The sequence below is a fragment of the Protobothrops mucrosquamatus genome, unplaced genomic scaffold, assembly GCF_001527695.2.
Source record: "Protobothrops mucrosquamatus isolate PMUCROS unplaced genomic scaffold, P.Mucros_1.0 scaffold432, whole genome shotgun sequence".
NCBI classification, from domain to species: domain Eukaryota; kingdom Metazoa; phylum Chordata; class Lepidosauria; order Squamata; family Viperidae; genus Protobothrops; species Protobothrops mucrosquamatus.
In genome coordinates this window covers 457044-483895 of record NW_015386757.1, presented here as the reverse complement: position 1 = coordinate 483895, position 26852 = coordinate 457044, and the positions used below count along the sequence as shown (strand labels likewise).

The 26852-nt window shown below is 36.6% G+C and overlaps 2 protein-coding genes across 2 annotated transcripts in view; one reads left to right on the top strand and one right to left on the bottom strand.

The window, feature by feature from the left end:
- The window catches only part of PIGK (phosphatidylinositol glycan anchor biosynthesis class K), a 101265-nt gene extending 96596 nt beyond the window's left edge, over positions 1-4669 (top strand). The window contains exon 11 of the mRNA XM_015816348.1: positions 1151-4669. Within this exon, the coding sequence (XP_015671834.1) occupies positions 1151-1267 (117 nt within the window). The 3' untranslated portion in view covers positions 1268-4669. The remainder of the gene's footprint in view (positions 1-1150) is intronic.
- Positions 4670-8206: 3537 nt separating this feature from the next.
- ST6GALNAC5 (ST6 N-acetylgalactosaminide alpha-2,6-sialyltransferase 5) overlaps positions 8207-26852 on the bottom strand; it is a 75692-nt gene continuing 57046 nt past the window's right edge. Inside the window, exons 3-5 of the mRNA XM_015816347.1 lie at positions 17923-18332; positions 12733-12840; positions 8207-8438 (exon numbers count right to left, since the gene is read on the bottom strand). Of these exons, the coding sequence (XP_015671833.1) occupies positions 8207-8438; positions 12733-12840; positions 17923-18332 (750 nt within the window). The remainder of the gene's footprint in view (positions 8439-12732; positions 12841-17922; positions 18333-26852) is intronic.

Below are 26852 nucleotides of genomic sequence, written 5' to 3'. Positions count from 1 at the left end.
CTGCGCTCTTCACACGCCTCCTGCAGGGCACATTTGGTAAAGTTCGTGCATGCAGGCTGCCGCCAAGCACAGGGAGTAGCACAGCTAAGGAAAAGGGCAAAAAAAAAATGGCGGACGGAGTGGTTTGGCGACCCCCGTGAAATGGTCGTGCGACCCCAAATGGGGTCGCGACCCACAGGTTGAGAACCGCTGGTTTAGATTGTGAGGGAAAACAGCACCTTGATTAAAAGAAAATGCCACAGATAATGTAGTGCTCCAAGTAGACCACAAGATGCCACTGATCTGCTGCAAGTCTTCCATCAGTAGATATATTGGAGGATTCCAAATTAATATAGCAACTCCAGAATTTTTTTCCCATAGGAAACTTCATGCACAGATGGAAGCTGATACTGAATAATAAAAATAATAATGTGTTTAGATCTACACAGGGAAGAAATTGTAGAATAGTTCTTATTCCCTTATTCCTGTAGAGAGAAGATAATCCTGGAAACAGGATAGTCCCCTTGCTTCTTTTCCTTCTTATAAATACTACTTTAATCAGAGACTGCAGGGGGAGGAGGGAGTAGCTAGAAAGCTCCTCTGCTTCCTCTATTCTTACCATCTTTCTGCCATGTTTCTGCCCAAGTTCTCCCACCTGTAAAAAGAAGAGTTTTTTTTCCCTAACAGAGGAAGGGGAAACTGACTATTTCATGTCAAAGGACCTCCCCTTCAGGAAGAAGTGGATTGTCTGAGCCTGTCTGCTGTGACTGACAATTGGCAGCATGGAAAATGCAGGCAATCCGTCAACACAGCTGTATTTACCCAGAAGGAAGGCGGCATTGAATTTAAGATCACTTTCATCCCTAGGAAGATGAGACAAATTCAGTTCCCTAAGCCCTCCTATTTCAAGGATCAATTATTTGTGGGTTGGGAGGATGGGGAGAAATCCCAGTTATCTTTTTAGTTAAATACAGAATTTGGTAGTTACTTGAAACAACTCAAAAAGGACTATAGTTTAGCCTACTTGCCTTTAAAATTCCTAACACATGAAACCTGATGACTTTACAATATTCTGACCTCAAGAAAGTGAGGGGGGATTTAATTGTAAACTTTTGTTTATATGTTTTGTGTTTAGCAACCATTTTTTGAAATATTTCTTTCCTCTTTACAGAAACCAAAACAAAAGGACTGGCATCCTCCTGGAGGCTTTATTTTGGGACTTTGGGCTCTGATTATCATGGTCTTCTTTAAAACCTATGGAATCAAGCACATGAAGCACATCTTTTAGAACTTCAAAGCAACCAAGTTTGAGCTGTGAATGTTTGAATACCAGAAAATATTTGAATGGATAATATCGTGAACTTGTCTGCTTGAAATATTTTGTCATGTTTTTGCTCCATCTCTTAAAATGAACTTTAACTGAAAAAAAAAACTTATTTTTTTCATCTTTAAAACACAACATAATTTCATAAAAGGTCTGAAGTTATTCTACTTGGAATTTTGCACCTGCAAGGATCCACTAGCAGAAAAACAGATCTCTACCATGTACCAACAAGGCTACTCTGAAAGAATACAAGCATGGTTTCACTTAAGAAGCATCTTTCCTTCAAGATCACTGCAACTCTACAATACAAGGAAGCATCATGAATGCTACCCATGAAGACAGGTTCTACGTGAAAGCAGATTCTAAAGTATATTATTGTAAGTGGCAGTGCTACTATCTTAGAAACCTTGTTTCTTGTCCTTCTTTCTGTCATATCTGAAATGTCAGTTTTATCATTTTCATTATGTAGAGCAGCTGATGAGTAGCCTTTATTTCCATAATAGCCAGACAAGAATATCGTTACAGAAAAGAATGGTTAGATCAAACAGTGGGAGGGATTAGATGAATGCAGAGGAAACTATATTTTAAAATCAATGAACATCTTCTGAGCTGTACTGAAAAATAGTTGTGTCTGTTATTATTTATAAAAAATAGTTCCCGTCATTGAAACAAAGGTTTAGACAATATGCTGAACCTTATTTAAGATGTCTTCTTATTGATATATACTTACGTCTCTGCAGATTTTTGCTGTATGTATTGAATATCTGCTTAACAGAAACAAAAATACTCTTAAGGGAATATTGATTAGCACTGTTCAAATTCAACCTCTTAGATGAAACCTTTGCCTACAACCATTATATTTCTTGGATTGTGTGACTCTTTCAAATTTACAACCAATAGCAAATTCATCAGTTCTTCAGCAAATGTGCACTTAGATTTTCCACATGCACAGTCCACCAGCCTGGTGGATCCAGATTACATTCAAAAGCCAGGAGCATAAAACATGTTTAATATAGCTTTAGACAGAGCTATATATTTGTGTACATACAATTCTTGAGGTAGTATGTTCATTGAAAGGTATAGGTAAATATTTTTGAGTGAATTATATTAAATTGATTAAATCAAACCTGCACATATATGTGTATTTTTTCACTTAGGATACAAAAGCTGGGTAACACATACCAGAAAACATTGTTTCTCAACCTTGGCAGCTTTAAGATATGTGGACTTCTGGAATTCCCCCGTCATCAAGGGGAATTCTGGGAGTTGAAGTCCACACGTCTTCAAACAGCCAAGGTTGAAGAAACATTGCTATAGAACTAAGATGCATTGCTACAAGTTCTGCATTAGGCGAATATAATTCTCTGTTGAGGGTATTCTGTTTCATAAACACAAAACATTGACCAGTATGAGGAATGAAATCTTTTTGTGCATTTCAGATTTCACTTCATACATAATTAGTTGGGTTTATATAATATTATTGAATGAATTAGAGGCAAAGAGAAGCTGTGGATTATTTATATAGATAAAGTAAGACCATTATTGCTATATTTGAATTTGAAAGATATTATTCTTGTCACAAAAGACCACTTTTTATAAGAATACTTATCTAGCAAAACAGCAAAGATTAATCTGTTGAAATTTTGTTTATTGATTGTTGAGTTTCAGTACTTCAGAACAATGCAACCTTAAAGTTTATAGTTTATATGATAATCCCATTTTTGCCTCCAGGAAGATCATTAAGAATAATCTGTTTCCAAAAATGTGTATGTGAATGTAAATATTAAAAAATTTGTAAAATCTTGAATATAACATTCTTCAACCAGATGCATGACAGATGCCTACTTTATTTTCTAAATTTTATTTCCCAAATTTTGGTATTTAAAAATCTAGTAATAGCTTTATGGATGGACATTGTGAAAATGGTAAAATCAATAGAATCCTGCTGGAATTAAGCAGTGGTGTCCCTACTTTGTAGGCTTCTTGTTCAACCTAACATCTATCCTGCTCAGTAAAGCCAGTAGTTTTTTTGGGGAAGGGAGGCAAGTCTGTGGGAACACAGGAGCATGAGTTACAGGTCAAGATAATTTGCTTAGAGAAAGAAGACTGTTAAGTAAAGACAATTTATGAAACGGGGAAAGCAGCAAAGCTGATTAACGGGGGTGAGGAAAACAATTAGACTGAAATGCCGCAGTTCACATTCTGTAACTTTGAAAGTAAAATTCTTTCTGCACAAAGAATGGAAGTCAATTGGACTGTAACAGTCCCTGTATTTGCTGATGCTTCCAAGAGAAATCTTTGGAACACTTTAGAGACACAATGCAATATTGTTACAAGCCAGAATATCATGGACTATGTTAACAGAATCCTGTTGTTTATTCTTAGGAAATTTATATTGACTGTATTAATCATGCTACGTTGAACAAAACTAAAAAGCAAGCATATTCTAGAAACTCCTTTTTTCCTCTCAACTCATTTATGAGAAAGGTAGTTCTTTGTAACTAATTTCATATAGACTTAGTTGGGTTTCTAGAAAGGATATCATTTCCTATCTGATTGTTAACTGGGTTCAAATAAAAACATAAGACAAATGTAACTCAGCAAGTTTAAATATTATCACCATCTTTTTTTATTTGTAGTATTAAGAGTTGCTCTCATAATTCTTTCACAATTGTAACAGGAGTTTTTAAGAGTTTGCAAGCTGTTTATAAACCTTGGAATCTAGATTCCCCTCCATTCCAACATAACCCTTGTCAATATCTGATAATTTTTCTAAAACACACTTTTAACTTCCTTTCCCCCCTTATATGTCATGAAGAACATTCATTTATGCAGAAATGAATAAGATTGCAGCAGTTGTTTAATCTGAAATTTGGTGTGCAGTTATTTCTCATTTTTCATGACCTGATAATTTCAGCGGGATTATCTGTAGTTTTTTTTAAGATTACACTTGCGCCATCAGTGGTAGTATCTAATTACCATGTCTTTTGTCAGCCTCTTTTCAATTGCTTCCAATTTTTGTCTCCAATTGGGTGCATTTAAGCTTCATTATCAGCAGTCCCAGCAAGCAGTTTTGCTTTACTTGTAGCTTTACTTCACTGAGTGATTTGTTGTTCCTGCACTCCAAGATATTATCAACAAATTTCTCCAGCAGAACTCTAAAGCATCCATTTTTCTTTGTTCAGCCTTTCTGATGGTCCAGCTTTCTCTGTCGCATATTTTTTAACTTAAGAAAACCAGAGATTTGATAATACATATCTTTGTTTTCTGTATTATTTGCCTACTCTTTGGCATTTTGTCCAAATTTGCCACGGTCCTTTTCCAAGCAGCAGACATCTCTTTGTTTCATGACTAGAGTGAATTTTGAATTTTGGAAAATAAAAACTGTTACTACTTTAGCTTCACCCACTTGCATTGGGCTGTCATTGCCTCTTGACATAAACTTAATGGATTTTGTTTTTTTGTTTTCAAATGAACAACAGAGAAGCATTTTTTTTTTTCAATTGCCACAAGAAATTCCTTAAGTTTGTATTACTTCTAGCATTATCACCAGCATATCTGACTGTATAGTTTGCGTATAACTTAAATAAATAAGATGACAGTTTACAGCTTTTGTCCTATTCCGTTTCTAAATTATAACTATTTCATTGTGCCATATACCCCTTAAGGGTTATCCATATACTCTGGGTGGCAGTCTTAGGCATATTTACTATCCTCTTAATTTAATTCACATGGAAGACATGCAAAGGTAAGTGCTTTTAAATACTATGATTCAATTTTATCTGTGTCGTGTGTATTGTATTATTGTTCGGATCATAAATTTCCTAGTTTTGCTTAAAGCTGACTCTTAAGAAGAGAGAGAGCCAATGATTAGCATTTTTATTATTTATTTTTTGTATAAGACCCAAATACTTCTTATGATTATCATTATTCTGTTGTTTTGCATGTACACTGAGAGCTTCTGCACCGGAGACAAATTCCTTGTGTGTCTAGTCAGGCATACTTTATTGGCCAAATAAAGTATTCTATTCTGTTCTGTTCTTATTTTTATTCCATTCCATTCCATTCCTATTTCATTCCATTCTATTCTCCACATTCCAGTCTGTTCTTTCTACTTGCTTTGCTTTACTTTGAATAAAAAAAAAACTGGCATTGTAGGAATGCATGCTTAGCACTATTAGTGCCTCCTACCCGCCCAATACAAATCTCTATTTTTCTTGCAAGGATAAAAAACATAATAATCCTGCTTTCAATGTAATTTGCCTTTTTTCCCTTCGAGCCATCAATACATGCTGTCCTAACATGCCATTTTTCAATTGTGTTAAGCCTGTTGCCTGATAAAGCAAGCTGTACTGAAAATCCTTATCGCAGGATTCCCACATTAGTATTTGGGCCTTATACAAAAAATAAATATGCCCTGACTCAGAAAGGGATCATATAGGACTGAAAGAAACTCCAAAGAGATGCAAATAAATAGAAGAAGTGTGATTCATCTCCCTATTTTTGCAGCAGGATTGCATACAAGAATTTCTCTTTCAAGAGTGTAATTCTTCCAATCCTTTTGATCTGAAGTCTGAATATGAGATATTCTCCCATTTGCAACTTTCGACAACTCCGCGGCTCAGTGTGGTTATTACTTTTCAAGGAGGAGCTTTCTGGTGCAGTCACAAACAACAGCCATTATTTTAATATTGCTGAAAAATGGAATAGAATAGTGAATAACAATTGAAAATTATCAGGGACCATGTAACAGTCATGTTTTCTAGATAGGTCATAGGCCGGGCCTTTTTGACTTTCAACAATACAATACTTTGTATGTAATGATCGAATAGCTAACATTCTCCCAATGAGGGTAATCCCAACGTCTGGAGCTCAAGCCCTAAAGGACACCTGCTCAAGAAATGTGGATAATCACTGCAGTCTGGATTTAATTATTTGTACATCAGATTTCATGAAATGTGTAAATTAAATGGTGCAAGAAACCCTTTCAATGTGCAACCTATTTTCACTTTAATGTATGACAATTTGGGGTTACCTATTCTTTGAGATGAGCTATTGGTGGTGTTAGTAAAATTGTGCAGTTTCTTATCAATTCATAATATTTTATTCAATAAAGAATAAAGAACAGATGTAATTGTGAGAAATATTTCCACCATAATAAAAAGAAGGAAATGACTGAGTTGTTTTTCCTCTCACAACTCAATCAATGTTTCGCTTGGGAATTTATTCTTTTTTATATAGCTTGAAAACACAAGCACCACAACACATTTTTTTATAAATTCTCAAACTGATAAAACTCACATCCCTCCAAATCCCTCTTCCTGTATATTTGCCCCCCATGCATAACACCTTAAAATGAATCCAGCTTTTGATGACAACTCTTATCAAAACATGGAATAATTTTACTATGTGAAGTAATAGTGTACGGAAGTGTGCAAGTGGCCAATTAATTGTTGACAGCTTGAAGAAGTTACTTGACTTCAATGATCTGTCATGTGCAAGGTCAAATAACACTGAATGAAATGCTTTTTATTCACAAGCTAGTAACAAATGAAGGAACATAACGAGTGAGGATCCATTTACAGAACTATTTAGGGCTATCCAAAATCATTTGCTAGATCTGTATAGAGCCAAGGCATCTTAAAGAAACCAGCATATTTTAACATTATGTCAGGACCAACATTACATCCATGTAATTCATTGCACTTCAGAACAGAAGGTCTGTTTCCTACTCCATAAAATGTAACAGGATGTTCATGTATGGTCACAGCCTTCTTTCCAATTGGCCTGCTCTCGCTCCACATCCCTAAACCAATATATACAAATGACTGGATTTTGCCATTTTCATCAGTCAGCCTTGGCTGGTTCCACTGCAATCCAATCCTCGCCTTCCACGTCAGCCTCAAATAATTGCATTTAATCCTGCTTCTATCTACATCTACTTGGAGATAAAGTCCAGTGAAATGAATAGATTTCTATGTAAATACTCCTCATCCATCTAATCCAAACATTTCTTAATATAGTTTTGAAGGATTTAAGTAGCTCAGAAGGTGTGTGGGAGACCGCATTCTAAGATGCTTCTGAGATTCAGATTTGCTCAAATTATTTTTGGATCAAATGGAATTAGGGCTGCCAGGTTATTTTTTAGCAATACCAAAGGACCAAAAATAGTCAGCTAAGGAAAGTCTCCTTATAACTAACTCTTAATTGTACACCTAATGTCACATATTATAGCTGTAACCATCACTCTCAGCTGGAGCTCCCCATCAAGATGTGCTTGCTCTCAAAATGGGTTGATGCTGGAACACTGCCTAAAAATACAAAATTAAAAAAAACCCACAGAACTTCCAGATCAAATGTTAATTACATGCCAAATAGAATTCTCCTATAGTTCAAAGAGAAAATATATAAACAAGAAGCTGGGCATTAAACCAGCAGCAATATAAATCCTCAGTTTTTGAGCGATTATGAAAGATAAATAACCGTATCATTGTGAAATAGAAAAATACTGGATTGCATTAAAAACTTCCACTAACTGTTAAATGTCACTATGAAAACCCAGTGGCAATGTGCCTTAAAAACATAATGAATCACACATCTCCTGAATTATGCTCATTAATATCAAAGGTGTTGTCTTCTTTCCTTTTTAACAAATCACATATACATATGCACTAGATAGAAGTGAAAATATTTGCTTAATCAAATACTGAATACCAAGCATCTTTTTTTTTGGTATTCTTTCATAACCACTTCCTGAATATTGTAGCAGGGTTTCTTTTTTTTAAAAATCCACAAACCCTGTTAACCTTCCTTCTTTCAGCTTGGCTTGCCGCAATATGATGTTCAATCCTCAGAAACCTGATACAGTCGGTGATTGTGATTGCAGCCTTGTGCATTCATTCCTCAGAATACTAGTTTAATCTTTGCATGATTGACGGGAAGTGCTTCTGGTTTCCAGTCTGGCTGAAAAAAGTGAATATTGAAAGTCCGGGCCCAATTCTCAAAGACTCGTTTCTCTGTGATAAAGCGATGATGACTTCCCTTCCTTCCCCGTTCATGTGAAATGTACATTGTACATTCATCGGGTCCCATTGGTTCATAATAATGATAAGGTACTGAAGGATGATTAGAATCCCTGTAGAAAAAAAGAGCAAATAGTTGGACGTGACTGAAAAATAAGACTGTCTTCAATAAGCCAAAGGGTTCAAAAAGTCCCTTTTCCCCATCCACCTTATCACCCAGAAGGCCAATACTGTAAACATTTAAATATTTTATCTGCACTAATTAAACTATAACCACTCCAGAATCAAATGGCTGACTACACTGAAGTGTGCTATGTATATAAACTGCATGTACACGAGGAGAGAAAACCTGAGATACATTCAGAGAGATGAGCAGCTTGGGAAGTAGTGATCCGGCCGACACAGCAACCAGGACAGAAGCAACCAATGTTTAGAACCATCAATGTGGTTCTAATGTTGTGTGGTTTTGTTTTAAACTGCTGCTATGATCCTAAGTGATTTGCAAGGACAATTTAATTTTATTTAACAACCACAAGAGATTGCAAGGTTGGAAAACTTGTAACCCCACCCAAATAGATTATTCTCCAGGATATGAATTATATACTGTATATAGAAACTTCATCCTCAACCCTATTTTTAGTAAGGAATTCCTATAGGTTTTTTAAAATTAATTGTAACATCTCAGATGGGATCTACATGTAATTTCCCCAAAACCGTGAAAATCCTAAGTGCCCTCCATGATCACTATTCTTATTTCTTCTCTCTAAGTCTACACCTTTGATACAGTGGTCCCTTTTACTAAAATGAGTCCAATTCAATAAAAGGCAAAGCAAAAATCAATCTGGCAGTATAAAAGGCTGACGAAGGATCTTAGTTTAAGAGTAATTGTGCCTGTATCTCATAGCATACGGCAGTCACATAGAAACTAAAGCATACGAAGTTAAATGCACAATCCCTTTAATTCTGCAGATATCATTTATGCATCTCTGACAGGAAGGAATATACGTAGTTTCCCTGGAGTACTTCCTCTAAATTTTATAATGTCTGAGAAACACCTTAATGTTATAAGCTTCATATAACTAGTTATAATGCTATCACATATCTATAAATATGAAGGCAGATCTTCTCAAGTAGGAAATTTTTAGATAAGGGGTATCCAACCTTGGCAACCTTAAGACCTGTGGACTTCAATTCCCCCAAATGGGGAATTCTGGGAATTGAAGTCCACAGGTCTTAAAGTTGCCAAGGTTGGACACCCCTGCCTTAGATGGATGAATTACAATGCTAGTGGCTTCTGGCATAATTAACAAACCAAACCTACATGCCATCTTCTAAATATTACAAGAAGAAATGTCACAGCTACATGCTTTTTTTGCCCACACATTAATCCTTATAATATCTGTTATAAAGCACAATGTGATAATTCATCGTGGCTTCCCTTTCCCCATTGATAACGGTTAGTTTTTCCATGGTGGAAAACAATGCATGTGGCATCAAGATCACATAATGAATTTCCCATTGAAGTAGACATTCAAAGGAAGAAAAGACAGCACTGTGTGAACTGATAAGCCTTTTAATGTCTGAGTGTGGTGACTGGTGGAAAGGAACAAACATTTCTCCTTCATACCTAGATTATCCATTCTTTAAGTAAAAAACTGTGCAGCCATTCCCCTTCAATGTACCCAAATGCTACACAGAAACAATATTCAGCTAGGAAAATGCTGTAATCAATACAGCTCTTATTAACCTAAAGCAGTGATGGCGAACCTTTTAGAGACCGAGTGCCCAAATTGCAACCCAAAACCTACTTATTTCTCGCCGGGTGCCGGGTGGGCGTGGCCCACTGGGTGGACATGGTGGGGTGGTCGTGGCAGATTGGGTGGGTGTGGCCAACGTGGGCCTGATCACCTCTATGTTGCTCCTGTGGGGGCTGGGCAGGGTTGGGGGAGATCCAGGGGGTCTCTGGCAGGTGGGGCAGTGGGCAGGAGGTTCGTGCTGCGGGGTAAGGCGAGGCAGGGCAGGGGTGCCATCGTCGCAGGGCAAGGTGAGGCAGGGGCCGGGGTGGCTGCTGCTTGAAACCATCGGCCCCGCACACAGTGAGCTCATGGGTGTTGGATACATCCGGCCATGTGGGAACTCGGCAAGTTAGCGGGCAGCTGGTTGAAGAGGGATGGTTGCCATCTCCAGGGCATGGCGTGTGTGCCCACAGAGAGGGTTCTGAGTGCCGCCTCTGGCACGCGTGCCATAGGTTCGCCACCACTGACCTAAAGGAACCCACCCTTGTTCAACTTCAAGAGGATGAGAACATCTACACTGGTATCTTGTATCTTTGGGGCCAGATGTTAATTCCAATCCTAAGGATCATCAAAAAGAATTGGGATAAGTTTAGAGTTTCATCTTTCTGGTTTGAATAGGTAAAAGGTAAAAGAGTCCCTGCGGATTTTACTCTGCTAGTCGTTGCTGACTACAGATGGCAATGCTCATCTCTGTTTCAAGGCCATTGAGCCAAGCGCTATCCAAAGACATTTCCATGGTCATGTGGCCAGCATGATGTCATCGAGCCCTGTTACCTTCCCACCGAAGTGGTACTTATTTATCTACTTGCATTTGCATGCTTTGAAACTGCTAGGTTGGCAAGAGCTGAGGCAGGAATGGGAAGGTCACCCCATCATGTGGCGCTCGGGTCTCAAACCTGGGCTGCCAGCTTTCCAGCCAACAAGCCCAGCATCTTAACCACTGAACCACCACGCTGCCCTCTGGTTTGAATAACCCAGACTAAAATTGTATGCTAAATGCCCACTCAGCAATTATATTTTTATGCTAGCAGAATGAACTTTTTGAGAACGCTGAAAGGTTTCCCCATCCTTGTTTATTAATACTAAAGCTACTACTAGTCTATAAAGGTGTTTATTTTATTACTTTATGATATTAGACATTAATCAGTACTTTGTCAGAATTAACATGCTTATCAATATAACAGTAGGAATGCATTTACAGGTGTAACTACTGTACGTAAAAACATTAGTTTTCTGAAACAGCACTGTGTAATCGTCTGTATTCTATATATACTACAATATTTGTTTTGGGTAAAATGAAAAGATATTCAAATGCTTTATGATGCTTCTATTTAATGGAAAATCAGCCCACTGAGAAGAACTTTAAGCTCAAAGTTTAATGCTATTAGTACAAGCATAAACAGTCTATAGGCATTTTCAAGAAAGAAGCAGGCAAATTCTAACAGGTAAAGAGATGGAATGATAACATAAATCCATTCCTCTCATATTATATCTTGACAACCAGGGGACATCATGATAGGATTTGGATATTACTACATACTGCTACACTGCAGTGCAGCCCAACTGTTTTCTTGTCTGAGCTGTCAGAAATGGCATTAGTTTTAACTTTTGTGACAAATTCATTTAAAAAGAATCTCATAGTGTAATAGCTAGTGCAGGTTTTGCTAAGCAGAATGGAAATTAATCTCTGGGAAGAGGAATCCAAAACAGCTCTATTGTTCCACTAATGTGTACACAGACTGGATTCTCTCCAAGTCATGGTTCCTCTTAAAATGTTCTACTTTCAAAAACCAGATAACACTGCAAGATTCCTGAATGATATATGGACTTCATCTATTAAGAATTGGTAATCTTTCAAAGACATGGTTGATCTATGGAATGAAAATATGACCAAGGCAGTCGTCATGCTTGTCTCTAGGAGATGAAAATTTTTCAGACAACCATCTGAAGCACACCTCCAAATCAACCATGAACCTTGAACAAGAAAGATGAGGGTTTTTCAAATGGATTGAATAAATGTTAAGAGATCTCAAACATGCAGTCCAATCAAGAAGACCCAATAATACTGTGCCAAAAGAACTGGGGGGGGGGGGAAGCAAGAATAGACAGACTCTTAAGAAAGGTTGTGAGCTATTATTTATCATAAAGGATGCCCATCAAGTTATGACGGCAAACAGGGCTCGAATTTCCATAGCTAAGTGATGTGGTCTTAAACCATACTCACATATACACAGATCGTAGATAATAAATGCAACAAGCCATTAATGGCATGTGTTTGTACATATGCTCATACAATCTTGATTTTCAAGTTTTTCAAATAGTTTTTCTCCAGAAATTAATTTCATGTATTCTATAGCATTATGTTTATCTAATAAATATTTAAAAGACTAAGGGAAACTAACAAGATGAGTAACTCCTCACAGTACAAATATATTAAATATAATTAAATGCTGCTGTTGTTTTTAAAACTCAATCACAGCACATGCTAATTAGGAGTTCCAGGAACATCCTACATCTGTGTTTTGAGTAGTATAAAGACATTTATGTGTAAATACATAATCCATAAGACTGAATTTTGCAACCTAATAAAAAATGCAGATGAATTAGTTACCTGCAGAAATCTGGTGGCACCATTCCATAGACGTCTATTTTGTCACACAGCTCTAATGCAATACTCATTGTAAACCATCCAGTGCTTAACCAAGTGTTGGATATCTTCCTGAAAACAGAAACAATTAAGTTCCCCAAGTGACAAATAACACTTGAGATAACTTCATGTTAGGATTTTTTTAAAGTTACCTATTAAAATTCATAGAAAAGTTGTACACATGGGCAGTCAACGTTCAAAGTACTCCTACACCATGTAATAGGTTTAACTATATCCTTCTGGTTGTGAACAAATGTATTTAGTAATTGCATTTTTCATTCTAACATTGCAGATATTAGTGGTATTATGTAGCTGGGCAGTTACCTGAATAAGATTTGAGTGTAAACTGTGGGTTTGCATTAGTCCTACTAATTAAATTGGAAAGAAAGAAAGCTCTATCTGGTTAATAGAAGAATTGGCAGGCAAATATACATTTTATGTCACCGCAAAATAAGTCTGTATTTTTGAATTGTCATGTTGGGAAACCTTCAGAATTTTTTAAATAGTTGTTTTTCATTTAAGCTTGGCTCCTGGTGGTTTACATACACTGTAAAAATCCAGGCAGTTTACTTGTCACAAGTGCCGCCTTTCAGGATAGCTTTTCCCACAGGTTCTGGGACCAGAATATTGATGGAGCTTATATGGGGTGGTTGGTGGATAAATATGACTTTCATTGAGGCATTATCTATTGTTTTAAATATTCTTTATTTTACTATACTGTATTTTTATTCTGTTTACCACCCAGAGTTCTTCTTGACAAATGAATGATACTTCTTTAATAAATAAATAATAATATGTCATCTCATGTACGATTAGGAGTGCAGGATTCCACTGATGATTAATTCTGTTTTTTGTGGTTGTTCTTTGCAGATAATTTTTTCGTAGCAGAAATCCAGTCAACTGTAGCTCCTGTTTTCCTGAAGCTGATATAGAATTCTCCAGGTATCAGTTTGAAAGCAAACAAGCAAAGTAAAATAGTGCTGTCATCACACATTACAGTAAATATACAGCCGAAGGCTTACCCAGAAAACAGAATGCTTATAAGGTACTTATGTTTTTCACATTATATAAGTACTTCCCTGGATCTCTTAAGTAATCAGAACTGTGTATTTCAGTTTATTACTGAGTGATATACTTTTATTTTAATAGCTCAACCTAACCTCTGGGTTATCCCCTAGTTATCCTCCTTTTATATAAGATTGTTTCTACACAGACATTAGCATGTCTGTGGCTGTCAGAGAATATACATAGCCGTGGAATGCCCTGTCTGTTTGTCTAACATCTAAGACAAAGCTGGTAAGAACTGGATTACTGGTTTCATACAGCTTCAACAGCTTGCTGGTCAATCTGACACATTCTATGGATAGCTGATAGAAGAAAGCAATCATTAAACATCTATTTTAATAAAGGAGGGTAGACTGGGAACGGAATTGATGGCTTTATATCTGCTAATTAGAAGATCGAGTATAAAAAGGGAAGTACAGATTTTGTTCACACTTGACTGTTCTTGCTCTGAAAGCCTTGATTCATGGCCCCTTTGAGACAATCATTCCATAACCCTGGTTAATAACTGGTCTTAAGGAACTGTCCTCCTTTTCTATAATAGAGAATGTCTGGTTTAATACAAACCATGATCTTTGCACCAAAATCTGAGTGGAAGGAGGAAGAAGAGACAGAAAGACATTTGGTACTGAGCAATTTGTTTCCAAGATTAAAACATGGCATAATCAAGAGGACTGGCTTAAGTATCATATGGTTCATTACTGAGTGGCTAATGAAGATTTTAGCCACTGAGAAGCTTTGAGGATTTTTTTTTTAAAAAAAATCTATGGATTTTAAAAACATGAGAAGGCTTTAAATGAAAGAGTTTTCCAAAGAATGTAACATGATAGGATGCAAAATACTTCTAGTGAAGATAATAGTACACTGAAACGGAAAAAGCATTTGTACTGAATTTATTCTTCTCTGAGTTCTTAATGTATACATAAATACGTGTGTGATACTTATTCTCTCATCATCTTTTCACTGTGTAAAAAAACATTTAATGAGTACATAAGTAATAAAAATAAATCCATTCTTTGTTGTTGGGAAGAAATTCATTTCTAATGTTGTTTGTAGCCATACAGAGGACCACTTATTAAACAAATTGATCCAAAGATCTGTTTGTGAGCCATAAATGGGCTCAATAAAGGGAGTTAACTCCCCTTTTTTCAGTTGGAAGTATAAGATGAGTACTTCAGAGGTATCTAATATATGAAAAGGAAAGCTTTATTGCTAAAATGTTTCAAGAATGCAATAACTAGATTTTATAATTCACCGAATGACAGCACTGACTCAATAAAGAAAAACCTACAAATTGTACTTTTTAAAAAACAGTGAATTCTTTTATTGAGGTATATTATCTAAAATAAGATTTAAATTCACCATCTACCTTCACATTGTGCTATTCTAGAATTCTATTTATCAACTGAGTTCACTATATATTTATTTAGGTATTTAAAGCTAAGGCAGAAATATGTTATTTGATTGCATCATTGTCTATATTGCAAAAATCGTTATTTGACACACAAAAATATTATAGGTTAATAAGTAGGAAAAAGATACTGTAGATTCTATAAAATCAGGTGTCTGGTGGCACGTTTTCCAAATATAGGTAGTCCTCGACTTACAACAGTTCATTTAGTGATCGTTCAAAGTTACAACAGCACCGAAAAAAGTGACTTATGAGCATTTTTCACACTTACGACCTTGGTAGCAGCTCCATGATCATGTGATCAAAATTCAGATACTTGGCAACTGGCTCATATTTATGACCGTTCACGTGATTACCTTTTGCAACCTTCTGATAAGCAAAATCAATGAGGAAACCAAATTCACTTAACAACCTTGTTACTAATTTATCAACTGCAGTGATTCGCTTAACAACTGTGGCAAGAAAGGTCGTAAAACTACTGTAGTTGTACGTCGAGGACTACCTAAAATGCATTTTATTAAAAGGCTATCTGCAGCTCACTCCATCAGATGCATAGGGTCACTAGAACAATGCAGGATTTAAAACAGGGGGAGAAAGTGAGGAAGACAGGTTGGTTATGCTGCTGCAGGCTACATGAGAGACAGATGACAAGTGCTTTATCAATTATCAACTGTAATATGTTTTATTGAGATCTTCCAAGATTGTCTGGAACCTTTTGATGTACAGTATATTGATGTGTGTTAATAACATACTACTTAATGGTGGAAATAATGTCCAATCTGTATACAAGTGTGGGCCTTCTGCCTTTAGCTTTTAAGATCACAGAAACATAATTGAACTTCACAAGGTGTCAGCTAAGCTCATAGATCATACACATTATTAATAAGTTATATCATTCCCCCTCCCAGTTCTGCTGTGCTGTTTTACAGTGTTATGTGGCTGGTCCTGAGAAAGATGAGTGAAGAGCGTCAAGAGTGTATGCCCACAATGTATATTCCCAGCAGGGTCACCAAAGATGTGAAGGTCATCCCAGTGCCCAGCTAAAGCAAGCAGGCATCCACACCGGGCAGCAGCAACACAGGAAAATACTGGATAGAGAGGATCACTGTAATGATAATGCTAAAGGCATCATCTCATACTCACTTGAGCATTTTGCCAAGAACGTCAGAAGAATAGAAAAATATAAAATGACAAATGATTGGCCCCCTCAGTTTGGATAGCAGTTAATAAAAACTTCTGAAGATGAACTAAGGAGCTTTCAGAATAGTAATGGTGTATATGATTTGGCTAGATTAAAACCTTTAGGATATCCAGTTACTGCCATCATGCAGGAAAGGAAAACTCAAAGTAAAGACAGAATTATGATAGGAACATGAAATGTAAGCACTAATATGGAAACGCACATCATAGTGAAAGACAAATTGACTACATGTTGACATCTTTGGCATCAGGGAATTAAGATGGGCTAGAATTGGTCTGGAATTGGATATTTTCAGTCAAAAAAATCACAGTCATATTCAAGACATGAAAAGAAAGAAGGAATAACATTACCTTCATAATTAGGAATGGTATATCAAGAATAGTATTTGCCTAAGTGCATCAGTGATGGGATATTATTATCTGTTAGATATTGTGGACAATGTATAATTATGTCAACCATCCAAATTTTGCTCAAATACCAACGCAGAAGATAAGCTTGACAAGTTTTATAATGAACTTCAATTTGAACATGCAAGCAAGATGTGGTTTGGAGACTAGAATGCCAACGCTGGAAATATTAGGAAGGAATAGGAAACCAAAATTAAGTATGAGAATCATTTACTAGTTTCTGTCAATCAAATGACTGGCATGCTAACACAATTAGCGTAAAAACTGATTGTTGGTGGAAGATTAAGACTATTAGAAGTAAAAGGAAGTAATATAATGTTGGTTTATTTGATCGAGGTTTAAATAAGATATGTTGTTATTTCTGATCATTGTTACTGGACTTTCTGATGACACCAGGATTGAAATGATGATGCTTTATGGATTTGTCTATTGATAATAGATGGGATATGGGCTGAAAGATCATTGATTGTAAACTAAGAGAGGGTGAACAGTTACAAAAATTATTTAGACTTGTGATGAAGGTTGGAAGTTACTTTTTTAAATCTTTTTTTTGATTTTTATCTACTATATTCTTACCTTTCTATTTTCTTTTTTTGCACCTTTCACTCTTTTTTACCTTTCTTTTAATTTAATTACTTTACTATTTTAATTGAAAGTCTTTAATTAAAAAAGTTATATTTTTAAAAAGGAACTAGTCAAACTACACATCGATACCAACCAAAGAAGACTTAGCAGCTTTTAATAAAATATGCTAATTGGGAAAAGTGCTACCAAATTTCTCATTATTATTTTTTTTGCCACCATAGACCAGGGGTAGGCAACCTTGGCTCTTTTATGACTCGTGGACTTCAACTCCCAGAATTCCTGAGCCAGCATGGCTGGCTCAGGAATTCTGGGGGTTGAAGTCCACGAGTCATAAAAGAGCCAAGGTTGCCTACCCCTGCCATAGACCAACACGGCTCTCCTCCTGCACTCTGCAAAGTGATTCAAACTGAGAGCATATGCTTCAAATAATTATTCTACCAAATACAGGAGTACTTTCATTATTTATTCTCGTACAATTGTTTTCATACCTGTCTTTCCCAGTTTCCTGTTTGAAGAGGTCATCAAAATGAAGCATTTTCTGTCGAGATATCATATATACTTTTAACTGAGGTAGTATTTGATTCATCAGTTGTAGATTATTATAAATTAATCCTTTTCCATCTCTTCTCATGTATGTACTTGGACCCCAGAAGATAAATACTGTCCCATGACTCATGTTTAATAGTTCATTGCGATTTCGCAAAATTCTCTGGATACTGGAATGAGCTATAACTCGCAAGGTTGTCTTGTTTCCAACATCTTTTCCAAATCCCCGGGTAGGTGCATCATTCATTCGTATTACACACTCTGTCTGATCGATCTTCTTCCCTTGATGGCTTCGCAAAAGGTGTCCAGAGCTTGTGACTAGAGCACAGCTTGTGCAATGCATTTTCAAAGGCTGTAGAGAAATAAATGTCTCAGTATACATCCAAATATATATCTAAATACGTATTCAAATTTTCCAGAATTGGGGAGAAAATACTCCCAGAATACCTGGTAAAAAAAGAACAAACTAAATCCAAGTGATGGGGTTCCAAATGTCATTATGAAAAGTTAATTCACTTCACCTATCTCTTCACCACAGTATCTCAGAAATCTATCAAGCCTTGCAAATTATTGCCAATTTGCATATATATATATATATTCTTTAGCTTGGGAAATATAAGAGAGCAGTTCCTGGCTTTCATGACTAAGGGGGGATTTGAACTCAAGACCACCACCACCCCGGTTCCTAGCTTGGTGCCTTATCCATGAGGCCAAATCGGCTACAATAGAAGTTCAAAAGTTTTTAAAACTGTGAAACATGGCAATCTGATCCAGATTCCCTACTTATAAAATCACCTAACTACTGTGACGTACTGTGAATTTCAGCAAGGTTGTTTATTTTTGCTTTTAAATAAAACTTGGTATCTGCAGAAATAATCTGTGGAGTGCTTTTATCTTCTTTCTCAATGAATTTATTCTATTCTATTTCACTTTCTTTTCCCCGGAGAACCAGCTCAAAAAAAAAAACAAAAAAAAAACCAAGGAGGGGGGGGGAAATACATAATTTCAGAAGATTTTCAGGACAGTTGAAGATCTGTTTCCCAGCCACTCACATTCCCTGCACAGAAAGGAAGGAGAGAGGCAGGAAGTGGAAGCTGCTTGGAATAAAGTTGTCAAATAAGCTATCACAGGGGAATGAAAGAGAAATGCTGTAGAAACAAGAAAGGAGACAAACTAGGTGGCTGGATGACGAAGCTTAGAGGCATGAGACAGTGAGAATAGATTTACTGGATTTCATAATATAAAAGTATGACTGCATATGTTTTGAAAATATATACTTTGAATGGGTGTCTGTAAAATTAGAAAATGGTTAAGGACGATGATGATCCAGAAGAAGGGAAACATTTGGAAATTGCATAAACCCATAAGGCAGATTTTGTTGGCTTCATTTGGCAATATAACAGAATAACAGAGTTGGAAGAGACCTTGGAGGTCTTCTAGTACAGAGGTCCCCAACCTTTTGGGCACCAGGGACCAGTTCCGTGGAGAGAGGTTTTTCCGCAGACGAGAGGATGCGTGGTTTTGTGTGCTACCAGCATCTCATGGATGGGGCTTTGTTTGCTTGTGTGCCCTCATTGTTGGCATGCCACGGTCCGGTACAAGTCCATGGACTGGGGGTTGGGGACCCGTTCTAGGCCAACCCCCTGCTCAGGCGGGAAACCCTATACCAGGGGTGTCAAACTCAATTTCATTTAGGGCTGCATCAGCATTGTGGTTGCCCTCGGGGGGGTGGGGGGGTGCGGCCAGGGTGAGCATGGCCAGCTCTACATCGTTCGTGTCAAGGGTGCCTGTGGGGGGCTGGGCAGAGTGGGACGGATCTGAGGGTCTCTGGCAGAAGGGGATGGGACCGGGGCAAGCGCCAAGGCATGGTCCATTTCTTCATTCCTCACAAAGGGTGAAACCTCCCCAGCATGCACCCAGGGGGCGGGGCCGACACAGCAGGGGCTGGTTCCTCGCTGTTTCTAAACAGCCTTGTGGAGCTAAGACTGAATGTGTTTCAGCATAGATGGCCACCACAAAATTGTACATTGGCTCCCGGACAGCCTGGGCCAGGGCCAAGGCAGCAGGGGCCGTTCCCTCACTGTTTCCAGGATGGCTTCGCGGGCCACATGAAACCACTTCACGGGCCGCATCTGGCCCCCGGGCCTTGTGTTTGACATTTGTGCCCTATACCATTTCAGACAAACGATTGTCCAATCTCTTCTTAAAAACTTCCAGTGTTGGAGGATTCACAACTTCTGGTGGCAGGTTGTTCCACTGATTAATTGTTCTAACTGTCAAAAAATTTCTCCTTAATTCTAGGTTGTTTCTCTCCTTGATTAATTTTTAACATCCCCATGATCATGTGATAAAAATTCAGATGCTTGGCAACTGATTCATATTTATGATGGCTGCAGTGTCCCAGATTCCCCTTTTGCGACCTTCTGACAAGCAAAGTCAATGGGGAAACCAGATTCCCTTAACATCCATGTTACTAACAATTGCAGCGATTCACAATTGTGACAAGAAAGGTCATAAAATGGGGCAAAATTCACTTAACAAATTTCTCGCTTAGCAACATAAATTTTGGGCTGAATTGTGGTCATGAGTCAAAGACTACCTGTATTGCAAATATAAGTTATAGGACATTTCAGAAAAAAAAATGCTTAGATATGATTTGGAAATCTGGTTTGCTTTTCTTTGCTTTGAAATGGATGTTTTGTTGAAATAAAAGTTGATATTTTGAATAATTTGCCTTTCTAAAAAGTGTTGGCTTGTTGTAATAATACATTCTGTGACCATTTACAGCTAATACTAGTAACTTTGTGACACTACTTTTACTTGTTTGTTTGTATACTTAAGTCTTCAAACAAAACAATTCCCTGAATGATCTTCTACTAATATTAAGACAATAGTTGTTACCAGGTTTACAAACTTTTCCAGCATTAAAAGCTCAAGAGCCCCAAAACATTGGAGATTCATGGTTTAGAAGCATGAAGGGTTGAATGAAAAGGAAGCATTGCATTAAAAAAAGATCAATGACAAAAGCATCTTCATCTTTCAGCAACTCTTTAAAGGAACCAATGTGTTGCCCTCACTGATTTAGCTTCCTTTGCTCTCAGCGGAGCTGTCATGTAGACCTAGATTAACCAGAATCAATTCTGATATTATCTTTTTTTTAAACTCCAAGATCCAACAGACAAAAAGTTTGTGTTTGTACAAAAGAAACATGCTAAGAATTTTAAAATAGTACTTCTCAGTACGTGCTCAGCATTTATAGTATCAGAATTTAACTGAGTAGTTTTTATGCTTATAACTGCATTTAGGATGGTAGGTAAATAGGTGGATAATATAGAAAGATAAATGTGTGTGTGTGTGAGACAGACAGACAGACAGAGACAGATAAGACAACTGAGATAGATAGATAGATAGATAGATAGATAGATAGATAGATAGATAGATAGATAGATAATGGATGATAGATGATTAGATAGATGATAGATGATTAGATGGATGATATAGATAGATGATATAGATGATATTGATAGATAGATGATAGACGATATAAATAAATATAGATAGATGATATAGATAGATAAATAGATAAATTCCAGTTCCATTGGCATCCTTCAGTCTCGAGAGACTATGGTATCGTGCTCTGGAAAGAGGTCCTAAGGCAACATCTGGTGTGGCTAAAAAGGCCAATTCGAGAATGGCAGTCCCTTCCACACTGAGGGCCCCTGTCCAGCCCCCAGATTTTGCTGATTCCGGGACTGCCTCTTTGCCTCAGCCTGCCGCACAAGTGTCTCTTCAAATTGGAGAATGCCATGCTGCGTCTTTAGCCTCCAGGCTGAATGATCAGATAAATAGATGGATGGGATATAAACACATGGAATATTTTCTTTCAATATTACATGAATTCTCAGAATGCTAACTCTGTTTAATATATCTCCCATCCCAATAGTTACAGCAGTATAGACATAAGAAATGTCAAAAACATAAAAATATTTGAATTACTAAGTCCATGTGCCTTACAGTAGGTGATATCAATAAAACTGTAAGAGCTTCGTCAACCATGATGTTAGATTTTATAGCAAAAAACGGAATATCAAATAAGCATTTAATCTTAAAGGAGGAATGGTTCTTGTGCCCCACAGAAAAGAATGCTACTGTGCTTCTGCTATGTTCTGGACTTAACTTCACTTTGTTTTAGTAACATGGATCATGGAAACTGGAAGCATTGATAGAATTATGGAACATGCAGTAAGGATTGAAAGTGACTTATGCAATCCAACCTTCTACCTAGACCAGGATTTATTGCTATAGCGGCTCAAACATATGATCACCCAAGAGAGTCCACCACTTCCTGGTATAACCTACTCCGTTGTTGAGCTCTCATTGCAAGAAACTGTTTTTTATGTTTTCTACGTTCAACAAATATCTATTTTCTTGTAGCTGAAACCAATTGTTTCTTGTTCCATCATTTAGAACTCCTAATAATTCTGTCCTGTCTTCTACGTGACAGCTTTTCAGATATTTAAGACAAATCTGATTTTCTCCAACTACAATATTCAATTCCTCCAAGCATTTCTTGTATTTTTTTCTTCTTCCAGGCCAGGCTCCTTATTATTTGGTTGTTCTCATTTGGATGTATGACATACAATCTTGGCAGTGGCCTAAAATGCAGTGTCCAGATCTGAAGGCGATATTCGGAATGTGGTCTGAGCAACACAGAACAGAGAAGAACAATTACTTTAGGCGTTTAAGTGAAATGAAGTTATGGAACACTTTTTTTAAATAATGGACAGAAGGAATAACTTTGAAGAAGAGTAGGAAGAGATGTCACCAAGACAATGGGTTGATTCCAGGGCAGAACTGTAATTTGGAAAAACATCTCAGACGTGATCGTTCTAGTTCCCATGAACATAAAGAGAAGGAGGGAGAAGCACATTCAGACATGTAAGATTCTGTTACTTTATAATAAAAGTAGTATTAGTTTGCATGTCTTAGTTTTCTAAGTTTGGCCTATTTTGGAGGGCTGACAATAACCATTTGTATGTGAAACCAAATTTTAGAGCATTTTCTGTGTGATTTAGTTTTCTGTATTATTTAAATTTTGTGGAAAGTATTATTTGATGTAAAGAATTATTTAATACATATCATTAGTAATATCTTTAATAAAAATATTAATCAAAATTATATATACACACAAACAAACACAACCTACATGCTAAAGCAAAGTAAAACCCAATCCTTACTTAAAAGAATCTAAGTACTTGCTGTAATGTGGCTCAGGCAGTTACATATTAACATCTTTACTAAAAAATAAGTTTCGTCAATGGAAGTAATACTATTATTTTTATAGGTCAAATTAACTCAAGCCATGGTAGAGGGAAATTGGATATCATCTTCTGATTTGACAAAATGGAGAATGACTTTTAATAAAATTCTAAAATTCTTTTGAGGTCCAAGAGATTATGAAAAACATTTGCAGCTTAGCTTACAAACTAAGTAAGCATGTTCCTTTGTTGTATTCTGATGAAAACATTTTTAAAGAACCATTGTTAGGTCAATGAAGAACATTATCTACACCCAAGGAAGTGGTTCAGCATTGCCACTACGTATATTTCTAGAAACTTACACAGTGAAGACCAATCAGTTATTTTTAATAGCAAGATGTAAGTCAAGATTTGCATCTTTGTATCTTTAATTCCTTATGCCAGTTATTTCTGTTTGGGAGCACTTACTCTTGCACATTCAGCATTAAAAGTTTGGTCTTATTAAAATACTGAGTATTTTCAGTGTATGACAGACAGCTCTTAATACTATATGAAATTAGCTGCCATGATTTCTTGTGGCAGAAAATTATCTATGTGTCATTAGACACACAGTTAGCGTGTCTCCATATATTAATCTCATGGGCCTCTTAGGGATTTAACTGGAAAAAAGCTGGAGTCAGCATAATGACATACCGTTTAACTTCGCAGAAGGGACATATATGTATGAAACTATTTTTTAAGAGTAAGTGTACCAAGATATAAATTAGTAATGATGCCTGGTTTTGCCTTATGAAGCAGAAAGTAAGAGATGCACTGGCCTCTTTTGATACAGCATTTACTTGTTTTCCTAACACTAGGAATTTAGGCATTTTTATGGTATCACTTTTGAGAGGTCAAACACACCTTCCCATATGTGATCTTAAATTATAATGTAATGAAAATTCCACTATAGGACCACTTAATTATTACTGGGGCAATTCAACATAAAAATAAAATTGCCCCAACTGGGCAGAACAATCTAAGATCTTGGAATAGCCTCATAGATCCAGTTCTTTCATTGTTTCCAAATAAACCTTCCTAAACTAGCAAGAAAACTATCCTTATGTATTGAAATGTTCATACCGTTATGAACTAGGATTCGTAAAACAGTACTCTATGTGTGTGTGTGCGCGTTTGCAAGCACATGCACTATTCAGGATGTTAGGTTCTTCAAAACACCTGCCAATTGCCTGGACCAGTCCTTGCAGTTTTCTTGACATGGATTTTCAGAAATGGTTTGCCATTGCCTCCTTCCTAGGGCTGCGAGAGAGTGACTGGGTCAAGATCTCCCTGCTGGCTTTGTACCTAAGGCAGAACTAGAACTCACTAGAAACACCCAGTTTCTAGCCGGATGTCTTAACTACATCAAATTAGCTCTTAAGCAGTATTTACCTGTTTTTTTTAAATACATTTCTTATGTCATTTTGATGGCTTTTCAGTGACAAAGTTAAAGGTAAAATAGGTTGGAAAGGCAAAATGAAATATATTTTTGTTTAAAAAAAAATATTGGCAGGCACCAATCTGTTCCTTTAATGTGAGTTGAAAGAAGCACATAAGACAGTTTTGTCCAAAATAATATTGCCCACTCAGTTCTTTGTCCAACTATACCTATTTTCAGTGCATAGATGTAGGGACTTTAAAGAGTTTTCTTTCAAACTACAAACACCATATAATATAGTTACCTGGCAGTGCTTTTTTTCTAAAAAAAAAAAAAAAAAAGGTGCCGGAACTCACACACGTCATACAACCCGCCTTGCCTACCCTTCAAGGTTCCATCCCAAAAAGGTGCTGGAACTCCGTTCTGGGTGTTCTATGAGAAAAAAATCCCTGGCACCTGGGTTGATGACTGGAGTGAGTACCAGAGAACACATGCTATTTCTGAAATATCTGTTAGTTTCTGCCCCAGTTCAACAAGATGTAACTTTTATTTTTAAAGTCCCAAAATTGATCACGTCCATCTGATTTCTGGACAGCATTAAAAGCAGGCCACACTTGAGAAGGATTGCAAGCTCACACTAAATACTTATCTCCTGAAATCCATTGTCAGTTCTACCTCTCCTCTTCCTTCACATTAAACCTCAAACACTATGCCAATTAGGGAGACTGGAGCTGTCATTCTTGACTTCCAAGGTCACCAACATAAGTGGTATGATTCTGTTAAAAATAAGGTCTACTGTTCAACCATCCTGTTTCCCTTGAACTTTTTTGTAAGCTTTCCAGCCTCCATGGAATTAATGGAATGCATTTTTTATATACCGGTAATCCAACTATTATTTATATGTGGTGGCAACTATCCCAGAAACAGATTATTATTCGGTAACTAAGGTTCTTCCTGGTACTATAATTAAGTCATGTATTGGTAAAAAAAAAAGTCTGAAATCATTATGAAATAATTCTAGCATGTATGTTTCTTTGAAAGTAAGAGATATACTATAGATAGGCAGATTTCACTGTTGTATTCTCTTTAGCCATTTTCTCCTGTCATTCCTGTGCAATGAGTAGACTTCTGTCCCCTTTTATTTATAAATAAGTCTTTCCTTGCATAAATGAGAACTAACTCTCAAAACAGACTTTTACCCAATGTGTGAATAGAAAACTGGGCAATGAAATGACCCGTTCTTCAGATACAAAATTAAAACCGCAGGAATGCTTACAACTTCAGAATGTTCACTAAGTTGCAAGGCATATCTTTTCCTATGTCGTTAACTGGACTGGTAAGCAATTTCATTACATACGTTAAGAATGAAATAAAGTCACTAACTTTGCCCCTCCTTCCTGAAAAGTAAGCAAAGTATTTTCTTTTCTGAGTAGACTGTTCCTGTCCTTTACATCCTTTTTTGGGGGAAGGACTGCTGGTGATTCTCTGTGAAGAGAGAGTCTGAGGCAAGTTTCTTTGTAACTATGCCATCCTACGTAATTCTCTTTAGCTATGAAGCTGGAATGGATTCTACATGAAGGCATTCTGGATCAGATAAAGACCATCTCTTTTTATTGAGACTTCTGTTGACAAGAAACAATATTGCTTTGTCTCTGAGTTATAATTTTGTGTTGTTGAGCAATAGGTTTCCATACATAAATGATCAGAAAAAAGATTTAAGCAGACCAGAGGAGGCAAAAGGCATTCCAAAAAGCCAAAATGTTCATTTAATTCCTAGCTAAAGGCAACATAAGATATTTTGTGCCAGCAGATTCCAGACTGTTGCTCCAGTACAGGGACTAAATTGGGAAAGGACTTGAGGTTAAATAATAATCAGTTTGGCAAATTTCTATTTTTCCCTCCAAATTAAGCCATCAATGGTTTTGTTATGCCAGTATTACAATATAATTGAAAAGGTTCTTAGTGAGCTCTGTCTCAATGAAAATTTAGATCTTTGCAAGTTTAGTTTAGTTTAGTTTATTTGAATTTATATCCCGCCCTTCTCCTTGCGGACTCAGGGCGGCTGACAATCAATTTAAAATACACCAAAAACAATTACAAAATTTAAAATTAGTTAAAAAGAAATATTTAAATGTTGTCTAATTAAAATATAATTAAAACCCCTCTAAAAAATTACCCTAGGCCAGTCCCGCTTGTT